Here is a 19,482-nt window from a genome sequence, read left to right as displayed (position 1 = left end):
GGATGTGTGCCACTTTGTTGACTGTCTAAATGTGTCTTTACAGTCTGGTACTCGAATGCACCATCAGAGTGTAAGATTGCACAGTTTAAAGATTAAGGACAGTTACAGTCTGACCATCAGTTTTCCCTGAAGCACCTTTATAGGGTCCCTCAGACGATCCAAATGTTGATTTGGTCCTGCTTTAATATCCCTCATGTGAAATATCAACACAGATGGTTAATTAGTTGCGTCTGAACTCTACTGACGGCAGGATTTCAACATATCCTGTGTCTTCCTCTAATTAAAAAACAGCTTGCTTTTCATCATTGCAAAAATAAACCTGCTAATTCATTGATGGTGTGAATCAGTGTTCAATCTTATTCCTGGAGGCACCCTGCCCTGCACGTTTCAGACGTTTCCCTACAAAACCACACCTGATTCAAATGACTGGGTTGTGATCAGCCTTCAGCAGAACTTGATGAAGAGATGATCGTCTGAATCAGTTGTGGTTTAGCAGGGTGTGGTCGTCTAAACGTGCAGGTCTGCCTGGGAACAGGACTGAAAAGCACTGGTGTGACTTTTCTTTTTGCTTTTGGCTTTTTCAGCACTGGATTTAGCCACAAGTGGTGTCGTGGGGCAAGAAAGGAGATATGGGCACCAACTGCGTCACTCATGTTCTCTTACTTAGCTTTATTAAGAGTTGATTTAATGTTTATTGATGAATATTCAACATAAAACCAAAAATAATGAAAACAGTATCAATATTCATATCTAGGACCATTACTAGATTTTGACATCTAAGTGAGAAAGGGGGTTAAAATGCTATGGTTGCAGAGGCCCTTTACATTTTATCCAATTTATTTAATGTTTTATTGTTCATTCTCTCTTTAATCCTGATTAGTGGAACAATTAGTACTTTTATTGTGTTCAATGATATCTGTCTGTCAGTGTTGTTACATAATGTGTGTTAAGATGGATTCTGCAAACCCAATCTACCAACGGGTACCTGATAAAGTAACCTGAACCTGAATCTGAAAATTTCAGTTTATTTAGATGAGTCAATTAAAGGGTAACTCCACCAATTTTACACATTATAGTGTGTTGGTGGTCTTGGGGAGTACTACTACATACGTGACAAGAAGGGGAATAAAGCTCTTCGGGGCTCCAGAGGAAGGTAAATTGCCTCCAATGACGAATGCAGCTGCTTACTGCATTGTGGGTAATGTAGGCAGCAGGTTTTATAAACCAAAGCAGAATGCATGGAATAAAAAAGGTGTTATCTCTAGTTGTGCTGTATTGATTTGAACATTTGTGTCTCACCAGTCTGTAATCACACAGTTTTGGTGGCCTACTGCTTTTCTTTTGCCTACATTACCCACAAGGCTATAGCCACTGAATGACATCACTGGAAGCAGTTTATCAGATTATGTGAAGCTTCCTCTGGAGCTACAAAAAAGGCTTTATACTATCTTTTTCACATATGCTGTAGTACTCCCCTAGACCTGTTAACACATGTTAATGTGTAAAGTTGGTGGAGTTAATCTACCAAAAGCTAACTGCCTCACTTGGTAATCCATCTTTATTTATTTTTTTTATTTTACTCTATTAGTTTTTAATGGCTCCAAGAGGCCTAACAAATGGGCAATATGTCTCCTACCTCCACACAGATTATTCCCACCAGCAGACACACACTTGCACACCCATTTGTGAAGCCGTGGGTGTGAGAGAGTGTCTGTTTCAGTGTCACATGCACACTGCTAAGTTTGGCTGTTAGCCCATTTGTTTGTGTCAAAACCAGCACAAAAAAGTGAAATGGATAGAGAGAGAGTGAGAGGTCAGGGTTAGTAAGGCTATCACTGCATCAGCTAAAGCCGCGCGCGTGTGTGTGCGGGGCAAACAGTGTGAATTTGTGTAGTTGTGCCTGTGAGTGTGTATGCGTGTGTGTGTGTGTGTGTCTATGCTCTTTTAATGGTCTACTAATCCCAAATGCATTTGGCTGGCAAATTAATCCAAGCCTTGTCATAGCCAAGCTCTAAAACCGCTTCTATCCCATACCCCACTCCTCCTCCTCCTCCTCCCCTCTCCTCTCCCCCCATCCTCTCCCTAGATGTCTCCCCCATTCTTTCTCCCGGGCTACTCTCTATCAGCATCTCTCTCCAGATGGTGTCTTGGAGGTAGGTGTGTGTGTGTGTGAGAGAGAGAGAGAGAGAAAGAGAGAAAGAGAGAAAGACACTGAGAGAGAGAGAGAGAGAGAGAGAGAGAGAGAGAGAGAGAGAGAGAGAGAGAGAGAGAGAGAGAGAGAGAGAGAGAGAATGACCTGTCGCTCGCGGAGCCTCCTCATTGGAGCGCATGGCGCGCCGGAGAGAGAGAGAGAGAGAGAGAGGACAGTGGGTTTATTTGTTGCCATAGTGAAAAAGTAGATTACTCATCGCGAGCACGATGCCCTGATGGACGCGTGAGGGATGCTGTGTTTCTCCAGGAGCGTCCACCTGTCCACCTGCATGCAAAGGTATGCGACCACTGACTTCCCCTGTTTCCCCATCCGTGGAGGGAAATAGACGTAGGGGCATGACCGGGGAAAGACAATGACTTAGTTCACGTACGGGAATGCATCTGAAAGTGACAAGAGGACGCTTCCTCGGATAACCCCCTTTGCGCTTTGGAGGAGACCCATCACAGTCCATGATAGCACATTTATCACCGCTTATAATGTCCTTACACAGACAGATTTGTGTAACGTAAATGACCTTCTACTGTATCATCTCAGTCGCTTTTCTGCTCCCCTCAACGAAATAATGTTTTTCACATTTGCTGTCAGATTGTGAGACGCCACCATGGTAACTAGTGTTTCATCTTGACAATCGCCTGTATTTATATTTTATTATTATTATTATTATTATTATTATTATTATTATTATTACTATTATTATTATTATTATTACTTTTACTAAAGTCAAATAAAAAGAATACACACATCTAAAATGAATTTAATTGAATTACAAAAAACCTCTATCCTCGCGCAGAACCAGAGACAGCCTGTCGTTTTCCCCGTCACTACCAGTGTTACATGGCGCGGGAGGAGCCGGATTGTTTCCATTAGATTTCTATTGATTTTTTTTTCTTCTTATCTTTAATGATTTGCTCTCTGTGGGTCTTTAAGTTGGACGCCAGGCGAAGCTGTAGTATAGGTTAATGGTTCCTTACTCCTGTGACCGCCACGAAACTTCAGATGTTATCGATCTCGTCCACTGCATCGTTATCCCAGCCCGCAGTGTCACCTCTGATGTCTGTTTGATCAGAGAGGGGGGATGCACACAGGCCACCTTCATCTTTCATGTAATAACTCATACAAATCTACTGACACAGTGGGCTATATTTCTGCCAATTTTGCGGATCTATCAGTATTTCGGCTCTAAATAAGAGGCGCAAGTGAGAGCGGGATTTGTTGTGGAAATGGTAAACAGTTGACTAATGTCTTGCCAGAGAATCATACTTGAATAAAAGGGACACCATTAAATTAGAGAGAACGATGAGACAAGATACAGCTCCTCGGCTCTGATTGGTTGAATCACAAGCGACTGTACAGGTGTTACATTATGAAGTCTGTTCCCCCCTCATGTAATGTGACGTCCCTTAGCTGCCCCCCCCCCAAAAAATAAATAAATAAAATAAAATAAAATAAAATAAAATAAATAAATAAATAAATAAATAAATAAATAAATAAATAAAAATTTTAGCATAGCTTTGCTCTAGTTATAAAGTCATTTTCTATACATTAGGATCTTTAACGCAGAAGACGTTTTGTTGGAGTTTGTGGGGAATTAAATTGTTTTCGGGGGGAGGGCGGAACCATTTATCTTTGGGCTGCAAAACTTTACCAAAATACCTGTTCCGTGGCGCGTTGCTTAGCAACGAAGTTGAGCCGCCATGCAGCTAGCTAGGTAACGTCAGGCTAAAGTCTTGGAGGAATCTAGCTAGTTCCTAAATGTGCGTTAACAATATCATTAACTAGATTAGTCGGTTACACGTTTGGTGTATTGTTAAAATTAAAAACAGACAACGTGAATATGTTTACAGATAAACTTCGTCGCTCCATGATTTATGACATTAAGGAAATATTCTTAAGCAATTAACGCTTGTTAGCTTACTTTAGCTCCTCTGACCAGCTGCTTGCTCGTCTATTCTTTGCAGAAAGGTTTGCCCTAGTTTGCCCTCACCTCTCAAAAGCTAAAAGAAACTGTTCAAAAAACAAAATGACTGATGCAGCGGAAGAGACAAGAGGAGACGAGAGCAGCAAAGAGGAGGCAATATGAAAAAGGTGGGTGACTAAAATTGGAGATAGGGGAAATCAGGGATGAATGGTGGGGGACTGGAGGATACATCGGTAAAGATGGAGAGTTAGAGATGGGTGGATGAGAGTGTAAAACTGGCAGAGAGGAGAGAGGTGGGATAGGATGGGGGTGTGTGGAGAAAGAGAGATGGGCAGCGGAGGGAAAAGCGGGGAGAGGGGTTGAGGAGAGGAGGAGCAGAGGACAGGAAAAGGGGGTGGGATGAAGGAGAGAGGTGTTCGGAGAGAGGCTCAGGTGTGCGTGACTGGAAAACGGAGGAAGCTCGGAAGCTGCACAGCAATCAGAGGCAGCTCGGCTCCGGAGTGTTTGACATTGGACCGCACATGATCAGCGGCGTCTTTTCTCTGTGATTGTAACTTGCAACCTAATTGCCAAGCGGGAGCGGGGTGACGTGAGAGCCATATAGGTTCCTATAAGGTAAGGCTGTGACGATTTTGCAGAAACGTAATGAAAGAAAATCGCGATTCATTCAAAATTTCTATTCTGAAAAAAACTATCCTGTCTACCTCACTCCATATTCAAGAGGGATTTTGTCGCACTTTGTCATTGCCTGCTGTTGTTGCAGTATTCATGAAGAGACTAACTTGCAGTTACATCTGTTCCAGTTATCCTTGAATATCATTGTATGTCATACCCCGTAACCCAGTTAAAGAGAGCAGCCAGTTGCGCTGATGTATGTGAGGTACAGTCATGCCAATAGGACAGAGAGGGATCAGGAACCCCATTTGCGTCGGTGCATGTTGTAGGCATGTTCATTTCAGACGGTGTCTCTGTCATGCTTTGCACAGATCGCTCGTAATAAAATCGGGCGAGTGTGTGCTGGATTCGGTGCAAATGATGGTCTTTGATCTCCTATTGCGGGTGACGGATGCAGCGCTGCGCCAGTCATTGTTGTTGTCTCTGGATTTGATTTTCTCCTTGGAGAGAGAGAGGCAGTTTGACCAGACACCGTACGTGCGTGTCAGTGATGGATTATACAAAACAGCGCACCAGTCAACGAATCCCTTCAACGAGACGCCGTAGGAGTATTAACACAATCACAATCGCTGTAGATTCAAAGTGAGGTCGCTGAAAACCGACGATGGAGACTTGCAAGTCCCTGTTGAAACATTGCAGGGTGAAGTGATTTAAGGTCAGAGCTGGAGAGCTATGTGCTGCTGCTGCAGCGGGTAAAGTCCTTACTGTGTTGTCGCTCCCTGATGACACAGTGACTGTACCTGCATGTTTGAGGTTAGCCTTAAGTCAACAGCACTCAGCTTGTTTCCAGTGACTGACATACTTGTTGGTTACCTGGTGTAGGTTGCACCTGACTCACTATAGTGAATTTGGCTCTTAGATTCAGATGTTGTTTGACATCTCCATGCCCTTTACTGCCTGATAAGATAATCCATTTATTTGTTTGTTTGTTTGTTTGTTTGTTTGTTGAGAGTTGATGCTAGGCAGACTGATTAAGAAAAAATAATTGGCTGTAGCAGAAGGGGACATTTTAACAAAAGAAATGCTGCTCAGTATAACACTGAGAGCGCTAGCATCTCTTAAATTTAGTGTACTCTCTTTGAGCAGCTCATTAGATAATTCTAGAAACAAGGCAGCAATTAGTGAAGATAAAAATAAACATTTCAAGAAAAATGCTGAAAGATGTTGTTTCCTAGGGCTCAGGTGCAACGACAACAAAAAACCTTGGTCCACTCGGGAACAAGAGGCACATGGAGACACACTATCACATGCCCAGCAAAAGCCTTCCCTGAATAACTGAAGCTTCCCCAAATATTGTTGCCTCCTTAAACTTTGCACCCAACAGAAAATAAATGGTCTGACCCATTTTAGTCACCAGCAGTTCATTGGAGGAATACTAAGATATTGTATCATTTGATGGTGCCTGTTTGCATTGTGTTTCTGTCAAACATTACTGCCTCTGAATTTTCCTGCTGTGACTGGAAGGTGGTGTGTCTTATTTTCACTGTGAGACACAGGCATCCTCTATTATATTAAGATGCGTATGGCCTATTATACATGGACAAACATTTATGCTGGTACTCGATTTAGCTTAGAGAAGCGCACATGTTAAGAGGATGATTGAAGACATATCTTTTATGTGGGTGAATGCACATCAGTCAGTGTAGGGCAAACAAGATGCTTGCATTTTTCTTTCCTCTGTAGTTTTATCCAGACTCCAGGCGCTGCCTTTTACCCCATCACGAATTACAAACAAATGTCTGTGTGTCATACAAAACAAGACAGAGAAAATAAATTAGTTTACGTAGCAGGCATCCTTTTAGATACACAGTAATTGTTATTGTTACTTTCAATGTGCAGAAAATTAAATGCTTCCCCAACACACTGAACAGTGTGTCAGCACTAATGAAACCCATTGAATTAAAGTGAGACAGAGAGGGAGGGAGGATGTTTGTCTGTCTCTGCCTGTGTTGTATGTTTATGTCTGTTTTAAAGTTGATTTGGAAGGTTTTTAAAATGCCCTTGTGCATACTTTGGATAGAAGCAGAGATATAAATGCCTAATGGCGTGTGCAAGATGTTTGTTTAGGGAATGAGGATTTGATTTTCTCTCCCTTTCAGCTACAGTTAGGCCTACGCAACAAGAGATAGAGGGACACAGAGGGGGAGCGTGACAGAGAAACACAGCATGTATGTGACTGAGGATACCGGAGGATTGGAAATTAAACAGTGGCTTATCTTTGGGAGATAGAACTGCGCGGTGAAATAATTTTTGGTGAGTGGGAGTGTGTGTACGAGTATATGTGTGCGTGTGAAAAGGATATTTGTAACTCCACATTAATGTGCCAGCAGTTAGAGAGGATGGGAGACAGAGACACAATTGCGTCACTGATGGAGATGGAGTGTGTATGTGTGTGAGAGAGAGCTGAGTTTTTTTTTTTTTTGATTTGTTCATTATTGGAGCAGCAGTTAGCCCTGTTGCCATCCTGACACTGTCACGTTAATTACGTTCAGTGAGACTCTCTGTCCCTTGATGCCTTTTTTTGTAACAGTCCCTGCCTCCCTTGTCTTCTGTCTCTATCTTGTGTCCTCTACTTCTTTCTCCCACACTTGTTCTTTCTTATGTATATATGTATATATATATATATATATATATATATGCATATGCAGACTTGCGGTTACAAAAAAATAAGTGTCTCTACCCTGTTACAACACTTTGCTAACTACTAACAACCCTTTCACGACCTTGATCCTGTTTTTTATAAGCAGTGGATTTCATCGTCTAAACAGTCCCAGTTCCCCTGCCATTTATGGTCATTTAAAAAGCTCTGTTGCAGTAAAGTAAAGTATTTATTCAGCTCTGAGGTTGAGCAAATTAAAAGACTTTTCCATTGATGCAGACGGATGGCTACTTGAAAGACTCAGGAGAGGAAGCTGATCATGTCCTCCCTATTTGTCTGACTGTTAAACACCATATGCTTGGTGTATTTCTTTTCGCTTGGTGTGCCCAGTAGTGCTGGACATTTTGTAAAAGGGCTTCTTCAGTGTTATCTAACATCTGTTTGCGACTCACTAAATGGATGATGCATTCTATAATCTATAATAACAAAGCAAAGCAATAGTCTACCTTTTCTCTTAAAACAGTAGGAGTACCCCTGTATGCCAAACTTTTTGCATTTTGCATCTCTGTTTCACTCTTGAAAACAATTTAAACTGTAATGAGAATTATGCAAGAGGGTCCAATTTGGAGAGAAAACCCAAACGCCAGTATTAAGCTAATACAATTAACGCAGCAGGATAGCATAGCAAGTTTGATTTGGATAGAGCTGGGTAGCAGACACCCAAGGAATGACATACGGCATGTTGATGGATTTTTTTTGTTTCTCATCAAGGCTTTTTAACTGTGTTACTCTTCAAGGACCAAAACAGTAAGAAAATTAGCAGAAAAATGGGGCTGCCAGCGGTTTAATGCGACCTTGCTGGTGTCACAGTTTTACGAGTGAGTGCTGTACAAAACTTGTCAGCAAACCAAAGATCCCCCACAGCAGCTGTGAGGTGTGATACGATGTTACTGATACTGTATTGACACAGTCGTGACTCCGCAGTCAGAGTGATTTAAAACTGCCTACAGCCAACTTCAATCATCATGTTAAGCTCCCTTTTGAAGAACAAACAGCAACTGCTCATTATGATGGCAAATGTAATGGCTGACGCAATTGTACTTATGTTGGTTTAACACAGTTTGCATCCACTTTTGTATCAAACAACAAACAAACTGAGAGAATGAAAGATATTAGTTTGGGCCATAATTGACACAGGATTGAATATTTGCTAGTAGCAGCTGAAAAGACAAGGTGAGCATGTAAATAGGTTGTGGAAGATGTGAAAAGAGTATTATATCTAAGGTCTGTCAGTTAAATATAGAAGATTTTGCCTACAGACCATGATTATAGAAGTACATACAGCAAATGAGCCTGTGTGGAAAGCATGCTTGTGAAATCCAGAAACAAGAAAGTTGTTCTAACAAAGTCTTCTCTGCTCACAGGTTTATATGAACATGTCTGTCTGTCACCTGTTACTGTGGAGACCAACTCTGCCTTATAATTGGGGGAACCTGAACTATTGTCAGCCAGTGAGACTTAGCACAGATTTTTCTCTTGAATTTCCCAGGTTGCACTGCTGCACCTGTCTCAGCTGTTGCAGTGATGGTCCACCTTGAAATCCGGAGGGAAGAAATACAAATCTGAAGAAAGGAATATACTTAGATTGTCCATTTTCAAAAACTCTAATGTCACTAGCCCTTGCCATGGCCAGGAAAAGTGTTTCTCGGACAAGTAGTTTCCTGTGACGGCTCTACGTGACATTTGAGATCTGCTTCTCCTGTGTGACCTTAACGGACCAAGATGATGCTTTGTCTGCTGCTACTTCTTTCTATGTGGGTGGGGCCTGATGAGGCTGACTCTGCCCAATCCAATGAACGGCGAGTTGTAGCACACATACCTGGTGACATCATCATTGGAGCCTTGTTCTCCGTCCATCATCAACCTCCTGCTGACAAGGTAATTTTGTGTTTTTGTGTCTGCTTGTGTCTACAGAATGGTTTATGTGTCATAATTTTGAGGAGTTCACTTGTTGTGACATTTAACATTCCATTCACACTGATCTTTGATGTAATGTCATGTGATCCTGCCTGGATTTAGAAGAGGCAAATTTAGAATGGTACACGAGTTAAGACAGTAAATTTATAAAGTGATGGACAGAAAAATTACTGGAGATAATGTTTGGCCAAATGTCCGACCTATTGTACGGAGAGTCATAATGTTACTCTGCCTATTAAGACCCAGAGGACATATTCAATTTGCACAATGGGTAGCTCTTAAGTCCATGAACCTTCAGCCTCCATTAGCTGCCCCAGGAACCTGTAGTCACCCACTGACACGCAAGCTTTTTCCATCTCATTACAGGTAATTGCAAACAGGAAAAAATGACTCGGCAGCCATGTGAATATAAAACCAATATTAGTCCAACAGTGAAGCGCCTTTGTGTTAAAAGCGTAATTTAAAAATCTCTCATACTGCTCATCCAGTCTGCTGACAAAAGAAAATCTGAATAATTGATGTCATCATCGGTAGTGAGAGCATTTGGGCAACATTGTTATCTAAATGTCAGTACAGTTTGACTAGATTTCTTCCTCTACTCTGTGCATCATGTGCAGGTACACGAGCGCAAGTGTGGTGCGGTACGAGAGCAGTATGGCATTCAGAGGGTGGAGGCCATGATGCACACACTGGACCGCATCAACACTGACCAAAACATCCTTCCCAACATCAGCCTAGGCTGTGAGATCCGGGACTCCTGTTGGCACTCGGCTGTTGCTCTGGAGCAGAGCATCGAGTTCATTCGGGACTCGCTGGTCTCCTCTGATGAAGCAGAGGAGTTGGGTGGAGGAGGTTCTTGGGGAGGGGGAGGAGGTGGAGTATCAACAATGAAGTGTTCGGACCCCTCTGCCACTCCAATGCGGGGTAAGAAACCCATTGTGGGTTTAATTGGACCAGGGTCGAGCTCAGTGGCCATCCAGGTCCAGAACCTTCTACAGCTGTTCAACATACCACAGATTGCCTACTCTGCCACCAGTATGGACCTCAGCGACAAGGTGAGACTCTATCTTATTGAAGTTGTATTGATCTAGGCTCATCAATATTAAAGGGAATCAATCATATCAGGGAGGAAATACTGATGGTTTAATGTAACTTTAATTATGTAGAGTTACCCATTAACTAACTGAATGTCCTAGATGCTCCTGGATAACCCTGCTTGTCATTGATTTATTTCCATTGTTCCAGAGCCTTTACAAGTACTTTATGCGGGTGGTGCCTTCAGATGCCCAGCAGGCAAGAGCTATGGTGGACATTGTCAAGAGATACAACTGGAGCTACGTGTCTGCTATACACACTGAAGGTATAACCACCCACACAATCTGTCTTGGACTTTTTAACTTCTCTACCACGCTTAAACACAAACTCTTTTATTTTCTGTCTTCCTGTTCTCTCCCCTCTCTGCTTTTATTTCATTACAATGCATTCTTTTCCCCTGATTGCTCCTCATTTGTCAACCCGAACTGTATGCAGAGTGACTTACTGTCAGTGGAAAGTGGACAGCTATTGATTGCTCTCAAATGTGCAGCTGTAGAAAATGTGTGGTGCTTCACAAAAAGGATTTTTTTGAGATATTAGAGCTAAAAGGGAAAAGCAGAAGGACAATAATTTTAGAGTAAGGACTAGATGAAAGTGGAAGGTAATAGAGAAGGAAGGTGAGTTTTCAGCATACTGAGGTAAATGTCATTAAAATTGGAATTATTGTAGCCGGGTTGAGGCTAGTTAGAAGCCAAGAATTTGATGAAGCAGTACTGTCCAAAAACAGCAGTGTAAATCAGTAGGTAATTGCTGGAGGAAAGGAGAATGAATGGGGTCACAATAACAGGTGGTTGCCATGCTGCCAAAAATCAGCAAGGTAGACAATGTGCCAGGGAGCATAGTCAAACAAAGATGAAGTGTCAGGTGCCATTGACCACAAAGTATAAAGTATCCTCTCAATATGCCTGACTCTTCAACGAAGAATGCCAAGGGAGAAACTTGTGGAAAATGGAAGGAAGCTGTGGACAAAGACAGTAATTTCAAGAGGAAAGGAAATGATCCAAATGAAATGTATTCATACATCAGCAGGGAGATTTACTGAGAAAACTCACTCAGTGAAGATGGAAGTGAGTTGAGTTGAGTCAGTGGGTTTACTGGTGGGCGATAAGTGTGACAGCTACAGGAACCAGAGGGCAACGGAGTTACTGTGTCTGTGTGTGTGTGTGTGCGTGTGTGTGCATGTGTCCATTGACAGCAGGCTTGTTGAACCTGAAACACACACAGACACACACGCGCGCACACACACACTGAGGACTTAAGATCATGGCCTCTGGCATTGCCTGAGGATTTTACAACAGCATCAGCGGCAGCCCAGTCTCATGTCAAAGCGTATAATGGACCCACCGATCTAGCAGAAGACAGCATGTGTGGGTGACGGTGCTCGGATATACCATACCAATACTATACCAATTACATTACTTTCCCCTGGCCTCCACTGTCTTTTTCCTATTTTAATCAATATATTGTAGGACGATGGACGCTACAGTTACAAACTTGTCTGCTCCATATGGCGCCAGCTGCAAGTCTAATAGGGCACCTGATAACATTAATAAGGCAAAAGGTGTTGGTCACCTCACTGAGAAGTTGGACCTGTGCCGCCTGTCACATGCAACTCTTCATCAACAACTCTTTGCTCCTTTACTCCCACAGACCATAGAAAACTACTCTCTGACGTATTTCAAATTAATCAGCTGTAAACAAATGCTGTTATTGACCATTGTTTTGCTCTGCAGATACATTCTTAGTGAACGATAGCTGTAAGTGCTAAACTTTCTGAACATATAGCCGTTCCTATAACTAGCCTACTTCAGAATGAAAGTCAGTGTGTGATTTGGTAGTGAAATGCTCTTAATGTGAAGATGCAGTAGGAAATGTTGATATTTGTATTTGCTGTAAATCAATACAGCACTCTACAAATAGTGAGAGTCTTTCTTGTAAAAAGCCTGGTGTACTAAGTATTTACTGTCATCCTCGCAAGCATAGTTTTGGCTGTAAATTTCAGCAATGCAGCTACACTTGATGATGAACACAGTGCAACAGTGATGTAGTTGACCGATGGTTATTTCATGTCGGGAGTTTTTGCCAAAAATAATTGTTGGTATCAATGAAAGAGATTGGGATTATAAGACACTAACCTTGATTAATTATGTAAAAAATGTCAGCCTTATCGAGTCACTTGTCATTTACATTAAATCTGGCTTCTCTGCAGATGATAAGGCATATTTACAAATATACCTATATTTCATTATTTAAATGAGGGCTTACAGACAAATCTCCCTGAATATTTGTAACAATATGCTGTCAGAAAGAACATTATTAGGAGTGTATATTTGAGCTTTCTGGCTTGCTGCTACTAGTCTTAGACAAGATGGGTAGCTTGCATGTTTTGTTGTAGGTTGTGTTCAAGATAGTGTTTGTGGTTGTGCTTGCAAATGTGTGTGTTTGTCAGCAAAGTATCAGTCTTTGTATTTCCTCAGACAGGCAGATTTGACCTTGGAACAGGTCTTCAAGGTCGTCTGCTGCCTTCTCGAATATAATCACTCTCCAACACGGAGAGCTGGTGAGGGAGGGTGGCAGAGAGAAGACGGGAAGAATTAGGGAAGGATGGGAAAGAGAGAGATAAGGAAGAGAGGCAAAGGAAAGGGAAGGCATGGGATGAATGAAGGGAGAGGGGGCTGGTGAGCAAGGAAGGCAGGGCGGAAACGGAGGAGGAAGGAAGGAAATGAAGGGTTTGTTGAGGACAAAAGGAAGAAGAAAAACATGGGATGAGGCACATGGGAGGAAGAGCGAATGGGGAAAGCAATGATAATAGTGCCAGAGAACCATAGAAGACTGTGTGCAAGGTGCATGTGTGTGTGTGTGTTGAGTGCTTTGGATAGATAAGAGAGTATACAGGAGCTGCAGATTCAGAGAAAGATGGTGATGAGGATTGGGGGTGGGGGGTTAAGTTTATAGAGACTCATTAATTCTTTGGATTAACATTTTGCATCTGGAGGCAAGAGACGATAGAAAGTGATACGCAAGGATCTGAATAATGTATGCAATATCAGCATAGTAATTACATTGAAGTAATGAAGTAATATTATTGCAGGGGAAACATTGTGAGCATAACTCTCTCATAGGTAGATATAGTACATGCCTGAATATATGCGTGTGATATGTGGATTTAAAACATTTCTTCTCTATCGGTCTTGGGTTAGTAAAGAGTTGCTCTGAGCACGACAGACATTGCTTTCCGATTGTGGCTCCAATGTTAAAAGTGATGCACAGCCCGGTGCAGTTTCTGAGGATGAACACACCAAGCAATTTTGTAAAAAAGTCACCCTATAGCACAGGTTTAACACAAGCATCTGCTTCTGTGAATACCTAAATATCCAGCCCATAAACCTAACTTTGAGAGAGAAACATTGTCTTATAGTCCGGCTATTCCAGTATCTTTGTTTCTGCGTCTTCTGCATCTGATGCTGATTTAAATTGGTGAAATAAGCCCTAACGGTATAAAATGCAGAAGTAGTTGGAGGTTAACTGTAGCACATTAGAGGTATTACGTTTAGGAATGAGGAGACCCAGAATGCAGCACACAGACTCAGGCATATTAAAACGTTTAGCACAGACACGGAGAAACATACAGGGGAAAAAACTGGCAGCAAACAGAAACACAGGGGAAACACGGGTTATTGCAGAGACAGTGACAAGAATTAGGATAATCTTATTATCGTCATCAGTTCATTTGTAAATCATTATGATTTCAAGCGAAATGTCCAGTCACCATGGAAATTAGAGGTGAGGCAGAAAGAAAATAGACACAAAAGATGAATAGAGGTGGATAAATAGATATTATGCAGTGCAGCATAGCAACCCAGATCAACTGTGTTACATAACATGTTAATAAAAACATATATTTATAGCAATGTGAAGCAAAGTGAAAGGTCAAGTGCATAAAAAAATGATACACAGGCCGATAACAAAAAGCTACATAAACAAATTTTGAGCTGAGGAGGAACAGCAGCAGAAACACTGTCATTACAACACACTGATGTCTATGCTTTACCAGACAGGAGAAGTTGTAAAGTCTGGGATTTCCTGGAATTAAGTCTTTGTAGAGCACCTCAGGGAGGCCAACCTGTAGCTGAAGGTGCTCGTCTGCTTCACTAGTTGCTGTGAAAGAGATGGGAGGTATTGTCCATTGTCAGCATTCTTCTTTAATCCACCATCATCCTCTTCTGCTATTGGTCGTACCTACAGTATATGCATTGTGTGCATATATCTCACTCTTTTGATCACAGTATCTGCTGTCAGTCTGGTGATAATGCACACACGGCTGCACTTGGCTTTCAGTGTTTATTATCGGCATCCTCCACTTCACAGTGGTTAATATTCCTTTGTTTCACTCTTTCTCGCCCTCCCTCCCTCCCACACTCCCTCATTCCTCTCTGTGTCGCTTACTTCAGTTCAATCCATTTCAGCTCAGTTGGTTTTATTGACATGAAATTTGACATGTGTCACCCAAGCACGCTCCAACAGAAACTGATCAATCCCTTCATAAATCAAGATGTCAACCTTCTCTCCACTGCTCCCTCTTTACTCTCGCTCCCCTTTTTTCTGTCTTACTTTCCCTCATTTATTTCTCCTATTTGTTATCGACTATTAGGATTCTGACACCACGGATTCTCTCTCTCTCCCTTGTCTGTTTTCTCTCCCTTTTTCTCTCCATCTTCTCTCTCTTTCTCTCTACATCTCTGGAGCATGACAAGCTCTGTGCCTATTTAACTGTCATGGCCTTGGCAGGGTTGAGGAACATGAAGGTGAACTGGGTTGGGGAGGGCAGCACATAGAAAGGTATAATGAGTAGAGTAGAGGAAAATGACAGAATCTGCTGACATTTTGACTGTTTTCTCTGGCAGTATCACCTAAGGGTAAAGATTCAAAGTGGGTCATGGGCCAGTTTCTGTTGGGTCCCCATATAACAAGAGCGGTTCCGTGTTTTAATGAGCCTGGGTCACAGGACTACATCGGCTCTTGCGCTCAGATTTTAAGAACTTGTGTTGTGGGAATCCATTTAATGGCTTCTTTTACGTTAGATCAATGGTTTACCAGCCATTCTGCTGCCTTGGCTTTATCCAGGATATCAATCAGGGTGTTTTAAAGAGAGATGCCTACTGGCACAGAAGTTCATTAAGGTGGAAAAATGTTTGAGCTGTTGCCAAGGTAATACAGGTGGAGAGCCTTTACTGGAGGATGTATGTTTTTTACCTGCAGTAACCGTGTATGTGCACTGATGCAGTTGCACAGTTTTGTGTGCTTGCATATCAGCATGTGTTTTCATTGACAAGACTTTACACACAGATTACACACTCTTAGTTTGTTATACTAATGTTTCAATCCTAAACACAGTATGAATCAGGTTTTCTGAGCAGCTCAGCAGCTACCCTCATTAATTTAAATTGTAAGGTGTCACTCTAATGGTAACTTGGTTTGACAAATACTAGTTTTAGACAAAGGTTGTTTAATAGTACAGTAAAAGCATGTTGCAAGTGGAGGTCAAGTGAAAACTACACCTGTGGAGAAAATCTCAACCACATCTCTGTGACCTGGGGCTATAGCCATTGCAGAAAAAAGGCTAACTGTCATGCACAAATCAAATGAATTTCATTGAAATATATCCAACAGCTGATTATTTATAATAATAACTAAAGGGGTTTGAACTTAGCTACTAACTGGCATTCAGCCTCCTTCGTAGTATGATTTGCATGGCTGGAAATAAAACTTTTTTGTACGTGGATAGGATACATACATAATGCATATTAGATAAGAATAAGTGATTTTGCCAACAACTTCCTTGAGTTTACATAAGCTCTAGTGAGACTGTTCATGTGTTATCAGATTAGAAGGGTCCAGGCTAAGTGGTTCCCCTATCCTTCAGATACAGAATAGATTTGCATCATCTCGCTGAGTGAGTAATCACATTAACTGATTTTATGGAACAAAACATTAAGCCATCATGTCCAGAGCAGGTCAGCTTTTCCTTCTTCATGTAGCTACATGCAACAATTTGTACTTACATTCTAAATTAACCGCTAGTAGAGCTGAAACAAATTAATTTGTAACAATTAATTACTATTGCAGCTTGAGTTGCACCAGCTACAGTCTATTTATCAAGTGGTCGATCGACAGACAATTAATCGGCTGCTATTTTGATAACTGATGAATCCTTTCAGTCATTTATCAAGAAGAAATGTCAAATATGTTCTGGTTACAGCTTTTTAAATGTACAAATCTGCCTCTTTTCGTTGTCATGTGTGACGGTGAATGAAGAGTCTTTGGGTTTTGGACTGTTGGTTTGATAAATGAAGCAATTTGAAAACCTTGCTTTTGGAAATTGCAATGAGGAAATTCTGATTATTGACAGATTTATCAACACATGAAAACAACTGTTAGATACAGTCCTAATTGTATGTTTTCCCCAGCTAAAATAACAAACAATTTTGAGGATTTTCCACTGAATATTTTGGAGTTATATTATGAAATAGACTGTTGGTTGGAAAAAAAAAAATCAATTTGAAGACAATCATTGGCCATTTTTCACTGTTTACCAGCGTTTTTTTTTAGATTAAAAATTAATTGCTTTGAAAAAATATTGGCAGATTAATTAAAATAACTGTTTATTGCAGCCCTAATTTTGTGTAACAGCATTAAAAGGAATAACATGTCTATCAGCAATGCTCCTCTACATTAATGATTCCTTATTAATGTGGATTGATAGACTCAAATTTGTCATAAAGAGTGTGTAAGTCTGTGTATGTCTGTGAGCTAAAGCATGCTGTTATGTGTTCAATTAGCCATGTAATCCTGTAATCTTGTGTAACTCTGTGTTTGACACAGTGTGAGTGTCAGTTTACCCCTGGGGTATTACTATGTTTGACATTTAGCTGCACATTGTTATAGCACCCCAGATGTGATGTTGGGTAGTGTTGGCATTGGTGAGAATTAAGGAGAACTGGTAGAGAAGAAAACCATCAGGATGGTGAGGAATGGGAGGAGGTGGCCAGAGGTTGGCCTTTACTTAATAATGTTACATTTTTGTTTTTCTGTGGGTGAAGCTGTGACTGCAGGGAATGAGGGTTAAAAAAAGACAGGGAAGGGAGACAGGGGAAAGGGAGGGAACATGTAATTGCATGTAATAGACCTGATAAGAGTGACAAGAGGATAGGATGGTAATTGAGAAGGATGGAGGAAGGGTAACAAGGAAGGCAAGGAATGGAAAGGAGGGGAGAAAAGACACAGAACCCCCTGTCTCAGTATTTAAAATTTTACTGCCTGATTTGCTGCTGTGAGATTGCAGGGGTAGAAGAAGCAAGTAACTAAAGGGGGAGAGGGAGCTCCACAGAGGGCAAGCAGAAGGCCCTGTCAGCTTTGCATTTGATTGCATGTTGTAAAGTATTGCAATATGTTAGATGAATATGAAGGAGAGATCAAAGAAGAAGAGGGCAGAGGGGCATAAATGTGAAGAGCACTTGGCGAGAAGGGATTTTTTTTTTTTCATTTTCTTTGTAAAAGTTGTCCCATTGCAGTTGTTTTGTTCTGTTTTTTTAACCATTGAAACTAAAGATTTAAATATAGTGATTAAAGAGAGACACAGGAAGAAAGAGGTAAAAGGGACAAAAGCACAAAGGTGTACAAAGAAACCAGAGGGAAGCTGTGGATGTGTGATCTCTATGCTGCAGGTCCCAGTTGGATTTTGTCAGGTGATGAAACAAATGCAGTCACCACTTGTGAAGGGGAAGTCTGAGGTAAATAGAAAGTGGGTGTGCAGGGTGATTTGCATCATACAGGGGGTGCAAGTAGCAAGTGCAGAGCTAAACTTAGAAAAGCTACTTTTCTTTGGTTGCTTTGGTCTTGACTGCAGTAATAGCTAGCTATTAATCCTGAGAGTTGGCTCTTTGTTCATTTTCACTCTGCTTTGCTCATTTTACTCATTCTGTATTTGACCAAACAGGTGCTGATTTTATGATTTTTGTTTATTTCTATATTTATCTATATAATCTTTTTTGTGGTATTTTGAATGTATTTATCTGTGTGGTATATCTATTACTTTCATTTAATTGTGCAGTGGCATGCAATGAATCACCTCAATATCAGTTCTAACATTGAATAAGTACCCATGATGCTATAATGACATGACTGGGATATGGTGTTTCATATTCACTTTTCTCAAAATAGTGACAAATAGGCCTATCTGCAAATATCACTGTGGATTTTAATATTTGCAGGAGAGTATCCTGTGACATCACATTAATCTGTGGGTGCAGACTGACTCCTTTCTGTTTGGTTTTGGATCTAAAACTGATGAATGCGTGTGTGTGTGTGTGGGGGTGGCTGGATTTTTGTTTGGAAGTGATTGGAGCAAAGGTGTATTTGTGTAAGAGGGTGATAGTAATGTAAAGTAGCATGGAGAGTGTTTCAGAGAGTGAGAGACAGAAATGGAGTGGTGACGGGCTTACAGAGTGAGCAGGAGAGAGAGAGAGAGAGAGAGAGACGTCTCACACATAAATCCCAGTTGAGACCAGAGCGAAGTAGGTTACAAGCTTTATCGATTTTGATGATGGTAACAGTATGAATGTGTGTGTGTGTGTGTGTGTGTGCGTGCATGAGTGTGTGTGTGTGTGAGGGGAATGAGGGGAAGGATGGTCTGTACCATCTGTCTCCCACTCCTCTCACTGAGACACTAATTACAGGACTTTACACTTCGCTCCACCACGCTCATCATGGGCCTGACTACTCCACACACACACACACACGCACACACGCACGCACGCACACACGCACGCACGCACGCACACACACACACACACACACACACACACACACACTCACAGTGAGATACAGCAGCGGTCAGGGATTGTGGGACCTCTTCTACTTCCAGTGTATATTTTTCCTCTCCCATTCTTTCCCCTTCTCTCTCTGTGTGTTCTTTCCCACCATCATTTGCCATCTTTTATCTCTCTT

At 41.5% G+C, this 19,482-nt stretch overlaps 1 protein-coding gene across 3 annotated transcripts in view; it reads left to right on the top strand.

The window, feature by feature from the left end:
* The first annotated feature begins 2,355 nt into the window (after positions 1–2,355).
* Positions 2,356–19,482, top strand: part of grm5b (glutamate receptor, metabotropic 5b) — a 74,229-nt gene continuing 57,102 nt past the window's right edge. The window contains exons 1-4 of one of the 3 annotated variants that reach the window (XM_037074559.1): positions 2,356–2,488; positions 8,954–9,342; positions 9,999–10,436; positions 10,627–10,741. In XM_037074559.1, coding sequence (XP_036930454.1) covers positions 9,187–9,342; positions 9,999–10,436; positions 10,627–10,741 — 709 coding nt within the window. In that variant the 5' untranslated portion in view covers positions 2,356–2,488; positions 8,954–9,186. Of the gene's footprint in view, positions 2,489–3,901; positions 4,298–4,522; positions 4,746–8,953; positions 9,343–9,998; positions 10,437–10,626; positions 10,742–19,482 lie in introns of those variants that run through there. The other 2 variants (XM_037074549.1, XM_037074566.1) reach the window with 2 other exon arrangements.

Source organism: Acanthopagrus latus, chromosome 2 (assembly GCF_904848185.1).
Source record: "Acanthopagrus latus isolate v.2019 chromosome 2, fAcaLat1.1, whole genome shotgun sequence".
NCBI classification, from domain to species: Eukaryota; Metazoa; Chordata; class Actinopteri; order Spariformes; family Sparidae; genus Acanthopagrus; species Acanthopagrus latus.
The sequence above is the reverse complement of the archived record's forward strand: the minus strand, read 5'-3'. Positions and strand labels throughout refer to the sequence as shown.